Source organism: Heterodontus francisci, chromosome 6, assembly GCF_036365525.1.
Source record: "Heterodontus francisci isolate sHetFra1 chromosome 6, sHetFra1.hap1, whole genome shotgun sequence".
NCBI classification, from domain to species: domain Eukaryota; kingdom Metazoa; phylum Chordata; class Chondrichthyes; order Heterodontiformes; family Heterodontidae; genus Heterodontus; species Heterodontus francisci.
The window spans coordinates 71314252-71332259 of record NC_090376.1 but is presented as its reverse complement, the minus strand read 5'-3'; the positions used below and the strand labels follow the sequence as shown (position 1 = coordinate 71332259).

The window sequence follows — 18008 nt, the reverse complement described above, 5'->3', positions numbered from 1 at the left end:
CTTAATTGCCTGGCATTTGGCCCTCCATTGCCATGATACCTCTGCATGAGTTGATTTGCTTAGTTGCTCCTTCACCTCTAACTTTATGCCCTCATTCTCCACAGAACCTTCAGTATTTTCAATACAGGTCATTTCTTTTGCTACAGCTTCAGCTTGGGTCCTTCACGTCCAAATGCCACAAACCTGAGCGTACCTAGTGCAAAGCTAACTTAGCTATTCGATTAATAAATGTTCAACTATTTATTGGCAGATCTACCTTAATGACATTAAACAATCCTAAACCTTGCTGTGCTCTGCCAAAATTTTCCAATACACTAGGACCATCCTGGAGGGATAAAATAATCTCAGGCTCTTATTTTATTGCTGCCAACTGGCACTTTAACCCCTTCCTTATCCCTTTTTTCCTCACCTCTAATGAGAAGTGCAGGATGCTTATGAGTTTCTTTATCACCAATTTACAGACCAGCTGCCTCTCTTCCTTTCACTCCTGCAAAGCCAAACCTTCCTCATTTTCTACCTGCCTTAGACTTGAACTGTTGTCTCTGTCTAGTTTCTCTCTCATCTGCTGCAGTGCTGTCTCCAAGATAATCTCGACCATAAGACCTACTGCGTGCTCCCTTAACTCCATTCCCACAAAACTCCTAATCATCCAAATTCCCTTTCTCCTATGGCAGCTGAGATTGTAAGTGGTTTTCCTTGAGCATTGTTCCACACCTTCAAAACCACCATCACCCCTTCCTCAAAACTCCACCAACCTCTGTCCTACTTAACTACTGCCCATTTTTAACCTGCCTTTTCTCTTCAAAGTCATTAACCTTATTATTGTATCCTAGATCCATACCCATCCCTCAAACAACTTCCTAGTTAAATCCCTCCAAACAGGTTTTAACACAAGAGTTAGGAGTAGGCCATTCAGCCCCTTGAGCCTGCCCCCCCCCCCCCCCTTAACCCTTGACTCCCTTGTCGATCAAAAATCTAACTTGGCCATGAATATATTCAGTGACCCAGCCTCCACTACTCTCTGGGGAAGTGAATTCCACAGACTAATGACCCTCTGAGAGAAAAAGTTTCTCCTCATCTCAGTCTTAAATGGGCGACACCTAATTTTTAAACTATGTCCCCTAGTTCTAGGCTCCCCCCATGAGAGGAAACGTCCTCTCAGCATCCAACCTGTCAAGCACCCTCAGGATCACATATGTTTCAATAAGATCGCCTCTCATTCTTCTAAACACCAGTGGGTATAGGCCCAACCTGCTCAACCTTTCCTCATAAGATAACCCCTTCATCCCAGGAATCAGTCGAGTGAACCTTCTCTGAGCTGCTTCTAATGCAGTTATATCCTTCCTTAAGTAAGGAGACCAAAACTGTCCACAGTACTCCAGATGCAGTCTAACTAAGGCCCTGTACAGCTGTAGCAACACTTCCCTACTTTAATACTCTTACCCCTCCCACATCATCAAAAGTGGTCCTAACCAAAGTTATGAATCACAGTTGCTACCCTGATATATTCCTCCACCTCTACCTTTATAAAGCCTGAGTTTTTCATTCTGTGTTTCTCCAGTGCTCCTCCTCTGTTGCCCAGTATGGTGGAGCTGCCCTTGCTTAGTTCCACTTGATGTCTTGTTCTCCATCCTTGGTCCTCTGTGAACTCGAGCTTATGCAAAATTCCGCAACCGCTGTCTTATTCTGCAACAAATCTCACTCACCTATGATCCCTGTTCATTGGCTCCATCACGTCAAATTTAAAATTCTGATCCTATGTTTAAACTCCTCCCTATCTTTGTAACCTCCCTTGAGCCCTATAATTACCCCTCCTCCCCCCATCCCCTACCTAAGCCAATCTCTTTTCTAGTTCCAGCCTCTTGTGTATTCTCCCTTCTGTTGCCCCTCCATGAACAGCTGTGATTTCACCTGTCTAGGACTCTTGTTGTGGAATTCCCTCCCTAAACCCTATATGATTGCACTTCCCTCTCCTTTTAGAATCCACCTCTTTGATCAAGTCTGCTAATCTTTCTTCCTCTGGCCTGACGTTCGTTTTTCCTTTTGTAAAGAGTCATAGAGAGATACAGCACTGAAACAGGCCCTTCGGCCCACTGAGTCTGTGCCGACCATCAACCACCCTGCCGCCTTTCAGATTAAAGTCTGGCAACCTGACCCGAACCCGACCAAACCCGACTACGTGTCTGGTTCGGGTCGGATCAGGTCTGTATTCTGTGTCCAGCATTCGGGCTTGGGTCAGGTCGGGCTGGACTGTACTGTTTTTGTTTCGTATTGTTTTCGTTTTAATCTATGATTTTTTTCTGTTTCAATAATATGTTTGTTATTTTCTGGACAGGTCTGGCATGAAAAAAAATTAAAGGACTCGTGCCCGGGTCGGGTTCGGGTTGGCTGTTGTCGGGTCGGGCCCGGTCGGGTTTTAATTTTATACCCCGAGCCAGACTTTATTTCAGATGAGACACCTATCCATTCCACTGGTTCAGTTGGATGTAGAAAATCATATGTCGCTATTCAAAGAAGAGCAGGGATGGCTCCCTGTATCCTGACAAACATTTCTACTTAAACTAATGCAAGCAAAAACAGTTTGGACATTAATTCACTTACTTGAAATTTTTGCCTACATAATAGTAGCTGTAATTCAAGATAATTCGCATGTATGCATTCCAGATTCTGTGATTTGAAACAGCTAGCTCACTGCCACAGATACTGTACAGTCCAAGTGCTTGGATTCTTAGTCAATTATGAGAAATCCCACCTAAAATCCAAGCAGAATGTGTTTTGCCTTCAGACTAGTTTACTCTCTAATAGGAGAACAGTTATTTATCAAAAACAGTCACGGATCCTAGCAAAAGGCTCTGCAAAAATCTTAGGTCTGATTGCCTTCATTCATCTTTGTAGCTCTCAACCTCATTAACCTTTTTACATAATAAAGCTAACAAAGCATAACATTGCCCAGGTATGTCCTGTCAGCAAAGAGTAGGACAAATCTAATCCACCTGATTACCGTCACATGAGTCCACTCTCAATCATCAGCAAAGTGATGGAAGATGTTGGAGATGGTGCTATGAAGTGGCACTTACCAATAATCTGGTCACTGACGCTCAGTTTGGGTTCTGCCAGAAATACTTAGCTCCAGACCTCTTTGCAGCCCTGGTCCAAGTACGGACAAAAGAGCCGAAGTCTAGACGTGAGGTGACTGTGACTGCCGTTGACATCAAGTCATCATTTGACCGAGTATGGTTTCAGGAAGCCCCAATAAAATTAGTCAGTAGGAATCAGAGTGAAAACTCTCCAATGGCTGAAGTGATACCTAGCACTAAGGAAGATGGTTGAGGTGGTTGGAGGCCATCATCTCAGATCGTTGCAGTAGTTCCTCGGAGCAGTGCCCTAGGCTCAGCTATCTTCAGCTGCTTCATCAAAGATGTTCCCTCCATCATAATGTCAGAAATAGGGACGTTTGCTGATGTTTGTACAGTATTCAATTCCATTCACAACTCCACAGATAATGAAGCAGTCCATGCTATGTACAGCAAGATTTGGACAACATTCAGGCTTGGGTTGCTAAGTGGCAAATGACATTTGTGCCACGCAAGTGTCCAGGCAATGACAGTCTCCAACCAGAAAGAGTCTAACCACCTCCCCTTGACATTCAATGGAATTATCATTGTTGAAGCTCCCCACCATCAACATCCTGGGGTGAGAGGGTTTACCACTGACCAGAAACTTAACTGGATCAGGCATATAAGCACGTTGTGGCTACAAGAGCAGGCCAGAGGGTGGGAATTCTGCAGCAAGTATCTCACCTCCTGACTCCCCAAAGCCTGTCTACCATCAACAAGGCACAAGTCAGGAATGTGATTGAACACTTTCCACCTGCCTGGATAACTGCAGGTCCAACAACACTCAAGAGGCACGACACCATCCAAGACAATGCAGCCTGCTTGATTCGCGCCCCATCCACAACCTTTGATCGACACCGCATCCATCACCTTAAATACTCACTCCCTCGACAATCGGCGCACGGTGGCAGCAGTGTGTACCATCTACAAGATGCACTGCAGCAACTCGGCAAGACCTCTTCAACAGAACCCTCCACATCTGTGCCTTCTACTGCCCAGAAGGACCAGGGCAGCAGCTGCATGGGAACACCACCACCTGCAAGTTCCCCTCCAAGTCGCACACCTTCCTGACTACAATGGGCACGGGACATCAACGCAACATGAATGAAATAACAAAAAATGTTTTGTGGGAAGGAATTATTTATAGCCCACAATTTCTGTCGGTAAATCTGGCGGGTGACTGGTGGAAGCTGCAGAGAAATTGCATAAATAGCCATTTTCAGCTGTTTGCCCTATTTGGGAAACCAATGAACATATGCTGGAAGCAGAATCTTTATCCATTTTTCTATCATCAACTTCATCTTCTCCATTTCCCTTCATCTCAAAGATCATCCACAAGATTCATTATTGTCCCAGGGAAAACTTGGTTGATGAATCTTCTGGAGCTGAGGGCCAGATCTGGAAAAACTCCAACTTCCCCAGAGAGCAACTTAATGATGAGTATTCTACCACTAAGGAAACCCTTCAAAGTTTATTTTGTTAAATGAATAAGGTCATATTTGTTGGCATTGAGATAACTCTCAGTCCTTCGGATTGTGATATATATTCTATTAGCAACCTTTGCCTCCTAAAGTTGTGGCTCATAGGTTATGGGTTGATTTGATGGTCTTTATAGCTTATTAATATTCCTTATAGGGAATAGTGTAAGAGGGACCGAGTATTGGGATGGTCATACTCATGATCGTGTTTGTCCTTCGTAGTCGAAGGTGACCATGACATCAACTAGAATTCATTGAGTTAAGTTTCAGGTGCAATGTATTCGTTGGTGACTATTCATGAAATCTGTTGAACGCACATGTATTGTTGGTGCAGAAGAGATGCATGTGGCCCTGGACCTGCAAAGCTCACACAGGTGCTGTTAGCCATTGCAACTCTGTTCTCTTCATATGAGGCAGTGCCTTTGCTGATGAAACTGTGCCATATAAAGCGATCATGTGCAAGCTTTTCCCATGTCTCAGGGCCGATGTTGAAACTCTTTAGTGAGACCTTCAGGATGTCCTTGAAGTGCTTTTTCTGGCCTCCGTGTGAATGTTTTCCTTCAATCGGCTCACAGCTTTTTGGCAAGTGCTAATCAGGCATTCTGGCAACATATCCTGCCCATTTTGTTTGAACTCTCTTCAGCAAAGTGTAGATGCTAGGCATGTCGGTCAGGGAGAGAATCTCCATTTTAGGAGCCTTGTCTTGCCATTTGATCTTGAGTAGTCTGCGCAAACAGGTCATGTGAAAGTGGTGTAGCTTGTTTGCGTGCCTGGAGTAAACTGTCCACCTCTCACCAGCATACAAGAGAGTGGGTATACCTTCATTTTTGTTGACAGACTAATTCCTCTTCGCTCCCAGATGGTTTTTCATAGCTTGCCAAAGGCATCGCTGGCCTTAGCTATTCTGGCGTTGACCTCGTCATCAATGTGAACTGCTCTGTAGAGGGTGTGCTGAGGTAAATAAATTTGTCGACTGCTTCAGGTCTTTGATCATTGACTGTAATAGTTGGCTTCACATACTGCTTTTGTGGGGCAGCTTGGTACATAACATCAGTCTTTTTGGTGCTGATGGTGAGACTGAAATTATCACATGCAGATGAGAAGCAGTCCATGCTATGTTGCATTTCCTGTTCTGAGCAGACATTTAGGGCACAGTGCTCAGCAAAAAGAAAATCACGAACCATTGCTTCATGCACTTTGGTTTTGGCTTGTAGTATCCTCAAATTGAAGACTTAGCTATCTCTGCACTATCAAATGTGGATGGCACTTTTCGTTAACACAAAAAGCATGACAAAGAACATTATGCTGAACAGGGTAGGAGCCAACACACAGCCCTGCTTCACTCCATTTGTGACTGGGAAGGAGTTGGAAGACTCACCACCATCCAGGACACAAGCAAGCATGCCATTGTGGAATTGCCGTAACATAATGATGTGCAAAACTTGGAAGTATTGTGAACTGTGAGGAACTTGATAGACTTCAAGAGGACATAGGCTGATAGATTGGGCAGATATCTGATAGATGAAATTTAATTCTGAGAAATGTGAAGTGATACGTTTTGATAGGAAGAACGAAGAGAGGCAATATAAAATAAAGGGTGAAATTCTAAGGTGGGGGAGGGGGAGCAGGTGCAGGAACAGAGAGACCTGTGGGTATATGTGCACACATCATTGAAGGTGACAGGGTAGCTTGAAAAAGTAGCTATAAAGGCAAAGGGGTCCCTGGGCTTCATAAATAGACGCATGGAGTACAAAATCAAGGAAGTTATGATGAACCTTTATAAAATACTGGTTCAGCCTCACTGGAGTATTGTGTCCAATTCTGGGTGCCGCATTTTAGGAAGGATGTGAAGGCTTTAGAGAGGGTGCAGAAAAGATTTACAAGAATTGCTTCAGGGAATGAGGGACTTCAGTTACGTGGATAGATTGGGGAATCTGGGGTTGTTCGCCATAGAGAACAGAAGATTGAGAGGAGATTTGATAGTTATTCAAAACCGTGAGGTGTTTAGACAGAGTAGATAGAGAGAAATTGTTCCTGTCGATGGAAGGTTCCAGAACTAGATTTGGCAACAACTTATATTTATATAGTGCCTTTAATGGAATAAAACATCCCAAGGCACTTCACAAGCATTATAAGACAAAGTATAACACCGAGCCACAAAAGGAAATATTTGGTCAGATGACGAAAAGCTTGGTCAAAGAGGTACGTTTTAAGGAATGTCTTAAAGTAAGAAAGCAAGGCGGTGAAGTGTAAGGAAGGTATTCCAGAGCTTGGGGCCTGGGCAACTGAAGGCGCAGCCATCAATGGTGGAGCGATTAAAATCAGGGATGCACAAGAGGCCAGAATTAGAGGAGTGCCGATATCTTGGAGGGTTGTGGGGCTGGAGGAGATAACAGAGATGGGGAGCAACAAGACCATGGAGAGATTTGAAAACAAGGGTGAGAATTTTAAAATCAAGACATTGCTTGACTGGGTGCAATGTAGGTCAGTGAGCACAGGGGTGATAGGGGAACGGGACTGGGTGCGAGTTAAGACACCGGCAGCAGAGTTTTGGATGACCTCAAGTTTATGAAGAGTAGAATGTGGGAGGCCAGCCAGGAGATACGAACATACAAATTAGGAGCAGGATTAGGCCTCTTGAGCCTGCTCCGCCATTCAAAAAAAAATCATGAGTGATCTGATTGTAACTTAGACTCCACATTCCCGTCTACTCCCGATAACCTTTCATCACCTTGCTTATCAAGAATCTATCTACGTCTGCCTTAAAAATATTCAAAGACTGCTTCCACTGCCTTTTGAGGAAGAGAGTTCCAAAGACTCGCGATCCTCTGAGACAAAAAATTTCTCCTCATCTCTATCTTAAATGGGGGACCCCTTATTTTTAAATAGTGACCCTTAGCTCTAGATTCTCCCACAAGAGGAAACATCCTTTCCACATCCACCCTGTCAAGACCTCTCGGGATCTGATATGTTTCAATCAAGTCGCCTTTTACTCTTCTAAAGTCCTGCAGATACAAGCCTAGCCTGTCCAACTTGTCCTCATAAGACAACCCGCTCATTCCAGGCATTAGTCTGGTAAACCTTCTCTGAACTGCTTCCAATGCATTTACATCTTTCCTTAAATAAGGAGACCAATACTGTACATAGTATTCCAGATGTGGTCTCACCGATGCCCTGTATAACTGAAGCATAACCTCCCTACATTTGTATTCAATTCCCCTCGCAATAAATCATAACATTTTATTAGCTTTCCTAATTACTTGCTGTACCTGCCTACTAACCTTTTGTGATTCATGCACTAGGGCTTCCAGATCCCTCTGCAACTCAGAGCTCTGCCATCTCTCACCATTTTGATTATATGTTTTTTTATTCTTCCTGCCAAAATGGACAATTTCAGGCCTACTCCTCCTAATTCATATGTGCATTGTTACAACTGCTCAGGACAAAGCCCCCAATCAAAATATACGATTCTGATCATGGTGAGAGCAACGCATTGTCAATTCAGTCCTGTCACTCCACAGGTCGCATTATATATCTTTAAGCTTTCCAAATTGAAGAAAGTAGCAGCTGAATTGAAACAATCTAGTAACCCCCCGAATGAGGTGAAATAAAACCAGGTATCTTTAGATACCAACAAATTCGCTATTTATTTTTAAAAAAACTAAAATCTTAAACACTACTAAGATAAACCAATATCTAAAGACCTTATAACTTATTTAAAAAAACTAACTCCCGCATTCGCATACATATGCTCAAACTAACAGTAGTTTGGTTTTTAATTAGCTGCCCAAAAAAATAGAAAAAACAATGAAGTCTTTGCAGATTACGCTTCCAACAAATGGTCTTCTGATATAACACAGTCAAAATTCACTTGCAGTCTCCCAAGGTCTGATGAATCCGAAGATCCTTCCAAAGATAGGAATTCAGCAGTTCAGTTCAGCAGTTGTGGTATAAACTCTTTTTTCCAGTGATGAATACAGTAGATCAATAATTTGTTATTTCTTTAAGGAATTAATATGGCTCAAAGCTTTTTAGAAGTTTGAGAGAGAAACTACCCTGGGTTTAAATTAGCTTAGAGAGAGCTTTTCTATTTCCTTCACATGCAGGATCCGTCTGACAACTAGCCAGTTTCAAAGTCAAAATGGATACATTGAAGTCCTGTTCTCCCTTTCTGGTTGTTGCCGGGCAACCAGAATGCACTTTGGCTTACAGTCTCTAGAGCTTGTTGCCTTAAAGAAGTACTGATCTCTTACAGTCTTAAAGGTGCACTGCAATATTTCCCTAGGAGAAAGAAAACACAGGATCATGACAGCATATGTTCACATTTTTCCACATTATACTCCATTTGCCAGATCTCTGCCCACTCACTTAACCTATCTATATCCCTTTGTAGCCTCCTTATGTCCTCATCACAACTTACTTTCCTACTTTATCTTTGTGTCATCAGCAAATTTAGCAACCATACCTTTGGTCCCTTCATCCAAGTCATTTATAGAAATTGTAAAAAGTTGAGGCCCCAGCATTGATCCCTGTGGCACACCACTTGTTACATCTTGCTAACCAGAAAATAACTCATTTATGCCTACCCTCTGTTTCCTGTTAGCTAGCCACTCTTCTATCCATGCCAATATGTTTACCCTCTATACCATGAGCTTTTATTTTCCGCAATAACCTTTGATGTGGCACCTTATCAAATGCCTTCTGGAAATCTAAGTACAGTACATCCACTGGTTCCCCATTATCCACAGCACATGTTACTTCTTCAAAGAACTCCAATAAATTGGTTAAACATGATTTCCCTTTCACAAAACCATGTTGACTCTGCCTGATTACCTTGAATTTTTTTTAAGTGCCCTGCTGTAACTTCTTTAATAAAAGCTTCTAACATTTTCCTTAAGACTGATGTTAAGCTAACTGGCCTGTAGTTTCCTGCTTTCTGTCATCCATTTTTGAATAAAGGAGTTACATTCACAATTTTCCAATCTAATGGAACCTTCCCCGAATCTAGGGAATTTTGGAAAATTAAAACACATCAGCTAACTCACTAGCTTCTTTTAGGACCCTAGGATGAAACCCATTTGGAGACGAGGGCTTGTCGGCCCACAGCTCCAACAATTTGCTCAGTACCACTTCCCTGGTGGTTGTAATTTTCTTGAGTTTTCCATCCCTTCCATTTCCTAAATTACAGCTATTTCTGGGATGCTACTTGTATCCTCTATAGTGGAGACTGATCTAAATACCTGTTTAATTCCTCTGCCATCTCCTTATTTTCCCGTATTAATTCCCCAGACTCACTTTCTGTCGGACCAACGCTCACTTTGTTAACTCTTTTACAAATATCTATAGAAACTCATAGCATCTATTTTTATATTTCTAGCTAGCTTTCGTACTCCAATTTTTCCCTCCTTATTAATCTTTTTCGACATTTGTTGCTGTTTTTTATATTCTGTCCAATCTTCTGACCTGCCACCCATCTTTGCACAATGATATGCTTTTTCTTTAAGTTTGAGAATATCTTTAACTTTTTTAGTTAACCATGGATAGTGCTCCTCCCCTTGGAATTTTTTAAAGGGTAAAGAGCCAGCAGCAACATGAGGAAAACTTTTTTACACAGTGAGTGGTTAAGATCTGGAATGTACTACTGGAGAGTGTGGTGGAGGCAGATTTAATCCTGGCTTTTGGTATGGAATTGGATAAGCATCTGGACAGAGAACTTTTAGGGCCATGGGGAAAGGTTGGGGGCTGGGACTAACAGAATTGATCTGGCACAGACACAGTGGGTCAAATGGCATCCTTTTGTGCTGTAATCATTTTATGATTCTACGTATTAGTGCTCCAACAAAAACTTAAAATCAAGTCATAAAGGTTGGTACAATTACAAGTTTTTCTAGAATCATCTCAATAGTTTAACAGAAGTTTCCATGAGTAGACTTGCCTTTTATAATCCATAAACTGTACTTTTGCATAATATACCCTAAATAGCAGTTCAGGACCAATTTTCCAACTTTTAGAATCGTAGGACTGGACTTTGCAAATGTGGAAACATGCTTTTCATAGTAATAACCATTCATAAATGAATGAAATTGTACCTTGTGTAATTAATTAACAGCCTATTAGTTAAACCCATCAAATAATGTACCTCTAGACTTTTTAATTCTTTTCTCCTTAATTACATTAAACTAGTAACTAAGCAAGGTATCTAAAAAACAAAGTAAGTTCCATCAGATCTGAAAGAGAAAACAGAATATTTTAGATTGAATCATTTCATGAGAACTTTTGTACATCACTTTTACACTTAGTACCACCGTGGTTGGGAACATTGATCTAATCTAGTATAAACAAGCTTGGCCATTAACCCTGCTGGCATCAGAGACCCATAAAAATGAGAGTTTGGAATTCTGCCGTCAGGTAAAGTAATGTAATTGCATGGAGCTGGCTCTGTGCATTTGCTTTCTGTAGATCTTTTGTGTAAAAGCAGAATCCAATACATTTATGGGGCTGAATTTTACGCCGCCCCAGCAGGTCGGATGATGACGTGGGGGGGGGGGGGGGGGGTGGGGGGCGGTGTAAAATTGAGCAGGAGGCTCCAGGAGGCCTACCCGCCCCACTTCCACCTCTGGCCATGTTTACAGCGTTGGGCGGGGGGTGGGAAATGGCCCACCCACCCGAGGTCAATCAGGGCCCTTAAGGGCCATTGCCTGCCTCCACGGGTATTTTACCCGTGGCAAGTGGGCGTGCTGGGGACGTAAAAGGCTGCCCAGTGATAGCTACCGGCCTTTCTGTGCCCCGGGGGAGGGGTAGTGGGGGGCATGGCAATCCGGCACAAGCTTCCCGATTGAGGGCTGTCCCCGCCTTCCAACCCACCCCCGGGACCCAAGGCGCCTCCCCTTCCCCCCCAAAATGCCTCACCAAGAAAGGACTGATTTCCCCTGGTGAGGCATGCCCCTACTTACCTTCCCTCCTGGATCCATGGCTTCGGCTGGGCTTCAGTCCCAGCAGTGGCCACCGCTCCCTGTGGCGCTGCTGGGACGAAGAACTGCCGGCCCACTGATTGGCCAGCAGCTCACTGAGGCGGGACCACCTCCCACAAGTGGGACAATTAAAGCCCCGTGAAAGTCAGTGGCGAATTCCCATCTGCCTGAGGTAAAATCCAGCCCATGGACGCCAGTCAATTGTAAAAGTGAAAGGAAATGTACACACCTCATTCTCCCAAAACTGAATGCAAATACATAAACCCCCAATAAATAAGCAGGGTAGCCCTGATGAACATAGACCAAAACCAAACAGAGGAGGGGAGAATAATGGTTGAAAGTCAAGGGTATAGAAATGCTAATGTTTTTTTGAAGGTTGTTTTGCTCAAAATAATTGCAGTTTTTGTCCACACAGTTAGTTTTAAGCCTGTTATTCAATATTTTGTAACAATATTTGGCCTATTGAATTGTTTTTTTTTGTATTACAGATCAGCCGACAGTCCATTGATGCCTTGAAAGACTGGTTCAGAGATGAGATGCAGAAGTCTGATTGGCAGCTCGTCATGGAACTGAAGAAAATATTTGAAATTATCTAACTAATGCAGTTTGTTTTCATTTCAAAATTTCAGCAGTGGGAGGACTGAGTGTGATTTGAGGTCTGTGCTTAAACAGAACCTATTATTAAGCCATGCTGGAAGCCATGCTGGTCTGCTGAGAGACAGAATCCAGAGTTTAAAAAAAAGTGGTTATAGCTAATAAACGTTTTCCATGACAAACCAAAACTCTTGCACTGGTTTGACAGTGATCAGTTTTACATATTCCTACAGTTCTCGATGTGCCTGTTTTTTTTTTCTTTCCCTCCCATTTTCCCCAATACTGGCTGCTATTTTTAAATTTTCCCTTCCATTACACAGAACTAGTAAGCAGCACTCCCCGATTCTAATTTTAATTGTATGAAATAATGAATAAAGTGTTTGAATCCTGTGTGCTACAGTGCAGAAGCAGTGTACAGCCTTTTTGACAAGTAATTTTGGGTATAGAGAATTTTTCTCTGTTCCAGGAGCTGCTTTTCTCAGCTACTTCATGACGCATACCCTGCTTTTGTGCCTATGAACTTTTATAAAGAATTAGGTATTAGGAGAATTCCACCTGCATTGTGAGAAAAATAACAGAGCAGCCTTTTATTGCTTGTACAGTTGATGGTTGTGTGACCCAGACTGTAAACTTTCAAAGCTGAAATCACAAATAAAGCTGAAGATGATAAGATTTATATTTCTGATAGTTTTATCTTTCTAAACCCAATTCTGATCAGTAGGCAGAGACACAAAATAGTGACTAATTCATGAGGATGAAGGAAGGACCTAAATTCCTGAGCAGAAGCATGCATGGGGAAACATAAGTACGATGCTCTTACGTGTAACAAAAGAACAGCCAGATTAATTATTGCAGTTCAAAAGGTTTCATTGTGCAAAACACTCCTTCATCTTCCTTTTCTGAAGATATTAATTCCTTTATGGCTCTTTGCTTATCTGTCACCCTTTGGTGTTTTTCTCAAGTGACCATTCTTCATGTTTGAGACCAGACAATGAATATTCTACTCTGGGCACTGTCACAGCTGAGTTCAATCCTGAGGTCAACACAACAGAGGGGCTACAAGGTAGTGGTCACTAGTGGAAACTCTGGTCTTTCTGATACTAAAAGTGCTGAAACCAATTTTTGCTTAGCTTATTGCATTGTATGTGTCTCAAATCATTGGCAGATAGATTAACTTTGGCCAAGGTGGTGAATAGTAAATATTAGAGATGTGACTGTAAGTTCCATTTTCCATCACCTGGTGCTTGCAGTTACACTTGTTATTGCTTTTCTCTTGCTGCATCCAAATTTGAATAATGCAAGATTTTGATTTTTATTTGATCTCTCTTATTTTCATTGCATAAGGCTTGTTAAAAAAAATGGGGCATTAGTTACCCAAAGCTTTGACTGTCATAACATTTTAAGTGATGGGTCATTATGGAATGGGAAGCATGCAGGTTGACATTTGGGATTTTGTTGTCTAGAGTAGGAATGGTTAAAAATGAGCTAATGGAATCTTTCCATAACTTTCCCTTCTGCCAGATTGATCAAAGAGTCACACTGATTATGTCTATAGGCTGGACTCTTATGCCACTTCATTGGAAAGAATGTATTAATCTTCATTGCTAATTTGAGACACTTAATATTATCCATGATTTACATTGCTTTTTGCCATCTTCATCACTGTTTTATCCTAATTTCTGTCCTGTTTTCTTTCCTGTATGCTCTGTTTACTTAACATTTTTCTTTCCTGTGCTTTTTTATTTTATTAATTTGATCAAAAATTTAGCATTCCAATTGGCTTCTAAAAACTATTTTCAAAATCAATGGGAAAGCTATAACTTCTGTGACTAGGAACAGTAATTTTTTTCATTTTAGAAGCTTAAAAACAAAGTTAGTGCCTCGAAAAGCAATTGAAGCTGTCATTGAATAGTAATAATCAATGCTACTTGTACAGAAGGAATTGGTGATAAGGTCTCCACCTATAGTCTTGCCCTTCAGATTGATCTACCTATTATCTTTTTACCCTGCAAAATTAGTGGTATACATTATTCTACTTTTCATTTATCTTTGGTTTCAACTACTGAATTTTTTTTCCTCAAGATTTATTTTCTTGTATTTCCTCTCTTTTTTCCACTCTATCCAATTGCCAGTTCCTTCCTAATTCCTTCTACGTGCTTCCTAATTTTAAAGTGCATTGAAACTGATGGGTTGGGCATGAATTGTTTGAAGCCCTATATTGCAGCAGGATTTCCCTGGGCCATAGTAACTGCCAGACTCAATGGAGAATCATGATGTATTATTTTTGCTATCCTGGTTTCACCATGTTTCTTACTGTACTTACCTTTGTATATTTGTGAAGATGTCTGCAGGTTACCTGTTTCCTGAATAATGGCAGAAAGCAGGAAAATAGGAGATGTGCATAGGAAAGATAGTTATCTGGTAGGGTTGTGTTTATTCTTTGAATGACAGCATCTTCTACATAACACCTGAAATAAATTAATTTATAATGGGGAGAATCACAGAAGTGTCATCCTTAAAAACATTTTGAACATTGGACTATAAGGTAATTCTTATTTTAAAAATCTTTCATGAGATGTGGGTGTGCTAGTATGGCCAGCATTTATTGCCAATCCCTAATTGTCCTTAAGAACGTGGTTATCAGCCACCTTCTCAAACAGCTGCTGATTCTGCGGTGAAGATACACCCACAGTACTGCTAGGGAGTGAGTCCCAGGATTTTGACCCAGTGACAATGAAGGAACGGTGTATATTTCCAAGCCAGGGTGATGTGTGACTTGGAGGGGAACTTGCAGTTGGTGGTGTTCCCATGTGCCTGCTGCCCTTGCCCATCTAGATGGTAGAGATTGTGGGTTTGGGAGGTACTGTTGAAGAAACCTTGACAAGTTGCTGCAATAGATCTTGTAGATGGTACACACTGCAGCCAGGGTGTGCCAGTGGTGGAGGGAGTAAATATTAAGGTGGTTGATGGGATTCTATAGAGAGGATGTTTCGTCCTGGATGGCGTTGAGCTTGCGTTGGGGTGGCATTCGTCCAGATAATTGAAGAGTATTCCATCACATCTATGGCTTATACTTGGTAGATGGTGGAAAGGCTTTGGGGAGTTAGAAGGTGAGTCTCTCGCTGCTGAATATCCAACCTTTTCTGATCTTGTAGCTACTGTATTTATGTTACTGCTTCAGTTAAGTTTCTGGTCAACGCTGACCCCTAAGATGTTGATGGTGAGTGATTTAGCAATGGTAATCCCAATGAATGTCAAGGGGAAGTAGTTAGACTGCCTGTTATTGGAGATGGTATATTGCCTCGCACTTGTGTGGTGTGAATGTTACTTGCCACTTATTAGACCAAGCCTGAATGTTGTCCAGGTCTTGCTTCATTATTGAGGAATTGCATTTGGAACTGAACACTGTGCAATCATCAGCGAACATCTCTATTTCTGACTTTATGAAGGGAAGGTCATTGATGAAGCTGAAGGTAGTTGGGCCAAGGACACTATCCTGAGGAACTCCTGCAGCAATATCCTCGGGCTGTTTTCATTGTCCTGCAACAATCACAACCATCTTCCTTTGTGCTAGGTATGTCTCCAACCAGTGGAGAATGTTCCCCCTGATTTCACTGGCTTCAGTCTTACAAACTCTCTTTGATGCCACTCTCAGTCAAATGCATCCTTAATGTCAAGCACAAGTCACTCTCACTTTACCCCTGGAAATCAGTTCTTTGATCCATGTTTGGACCAAGGATGTAGTGAGGTCTGGAATTGAGTGGTCCTGGCAGAACCCAAAATGCGAATTGGTGAGTAGGTTACTGGTGAATAATTGCTGATGAATAGCACAGTCATCACTTTGATGATTGAGAGTCGACTGATGGGGAGATAAATGGCCAGATTGGATTTGTCCCTTTTGTGGATAGGATGTACCTGGGCAAGTTCCCACTTTGTCGGGTAGATACCAATAGCTATGCTGGAATAACTTGGCTAGAGGCACAGCTAGTTCTGAAGAACAAGTCTTCATCAGTACAGCTGGAATGTTATTGTGCATAAACTTTGATGTATCCAATGTGTTCAGCCATTTCTTGATATCACATGGAGTGAATTGAATTGGTTAAGGACTGACTTCTATGATGGTGGGAACCTCAGGGAGGTCAAAATGGATCAACCACTCGGCACATCTGGCTAAAGATGATTGCAAATGTTTCAGCCTTATCTATTGCACTGATATGTTGGGCTGTGCCATCATTGAGGATCGGGTGTTGATGGAGCCTCCTCCTCCCATTAGTTGTTCAATTTTCTACCACCATTCACGACTGGATGTGGCAGGACTGCAGAGCTTTGATCTGAAATCACAACTCTGCATATAGCATGCACTTTTGTTTAGTATGTATGTTGTCCTTTGTTGTAGATTCACCAGGTTGACACCTCATTTTCAGGTACATCTGGTGCTGCCCCTGGCAAGCTCTCCTACACACCTCATTGAACGAGGCTTGATCCCCTGACTTGATGGTGATGGTATAGTGACTGGTATCCTGGGCTAAGAGGTTGCAGATTGTGGTGGAATGCAACCCTGCTGTTGCTGATGGCCCACAGTGCCTCATGGATGCTCTGGAATTCCCTTCCTAAACTCTCTACCTCTCTTTCTTCCTTTAAGATGCTCCTTGAAGCATACCTTTCTGGCCATCTGCCCTGATGTCTAATTTTTTTTAAATTCATTCATGGGATGTGGGCGTCGCTGGCCAGGCCAGCATTTATTGCCCATCCCTAATTGCCCTTGAGAAGGTAGTGATGAGCTGCCTTCTTGAACCGCTGCAGTCCATGTGGGGTAGGTACACCCACAGTGCTGTTAGGAAGGGAGTTCCAGGATTTTGACCCAGCGACAGTGAAGGAACAGTGATATAGTTCCAAGTCAGGATGGTGTGTGGTTTGGAGGGGAACTTGCAGGTGGTGGTGTTCCCATGCATTTGCTGTCCTTGTCCTTCTAGTTGGTAGAGGTCGCGGGTTTGGAGGGTGCTGTTTAAGGAGCCTTGGTGCGTTGCTGCAGTGCATCTTGTAGATGGTACACACTGCTGTCGCTGTACGTCGGTGCTGGAGGGAGTGAATGTTTGTAGATGGGGTGCCAATTAAACAGGCTGCTTTGTTCCGGATGGTGTCGAGCTTCTTGTGTGTTGTTGGAGCTGCACCCATCCAGGTAAGTGGAGAGTATTCCATCATACTCTTGACTTGTGCCTTGTAGATGGTGGATAGGCTTTGGGGAGTCAGGAGGTGAGTTACTCGCCGCAGGATTCCTAGCCTCTGACCTACTCTTGTAGCCATGGTATTTATATGGCTACTCCAGTTCAATTTCTGGTCAATGGTAGTCCCTAGGATGTTGATGGTGGGGGATTCAGCGATGGTAATGCCGTTGAATGTCAAGGGGAGATGGTTAGATTCTCTCCTGTTGGAGATGGTCATTGCCTGGCACTTGTGTGATGCGAATGTTACTTGCCACTTATCAGCCCAAGCCTGGAAGTTGTCCAAGTCTTGCTGCATTTCTACACTGACTGCTTCAGTATCTGACGAGTCACGAATGGTGCTGAACATTGTGCCATCATCAGTGAACATCCTCACTTCTGACCTTATGATTGAAGGAAGGTCATTGATGAAGCAGCTGAAGATGGTTGGGCCTAGGACACTACCCTGAGGAACTCCTGCAGTGATGTCCTGGAGCTCAGATGATTGAGCTCCAACAACCACAACCATCTTCCTTTGCGCTAGGTATGACTCCAACCAGCGGAGGGTTTTCCCCGATTCCCATCGACCTCCGTTTAGCTAGGGCTCCTTGATGCCATACTCGGTCAAATGCTGCTTTGATGTCAAGG

General features: G+C 42.7%; 1 protein-coding gene across 1 annotated transcript in view; it reads left to right on the top strand.

The window, feature by feature from the left end:
• eif5b (eukaryotic translation initiation factor 5B) overlaps window positions 1-12831 on the top strand; it is a 187632-nt gene extending 174801 nt beyond the window's left edge. The window contains exon 24 of the mRNA XM_068033891.1: window positions 12054-12831. Coding sequence (XP_067889992.1) covers window positions 12054-12161 — 108 coding nt within the window. The 3' untranslated portion in view covers window positions 12162-12831. The remainder of the gene's footprint in view (window positions 1-12053) is intronic.
• Window positions 12832-18008: the final 5177 nt, after the last annotated feature.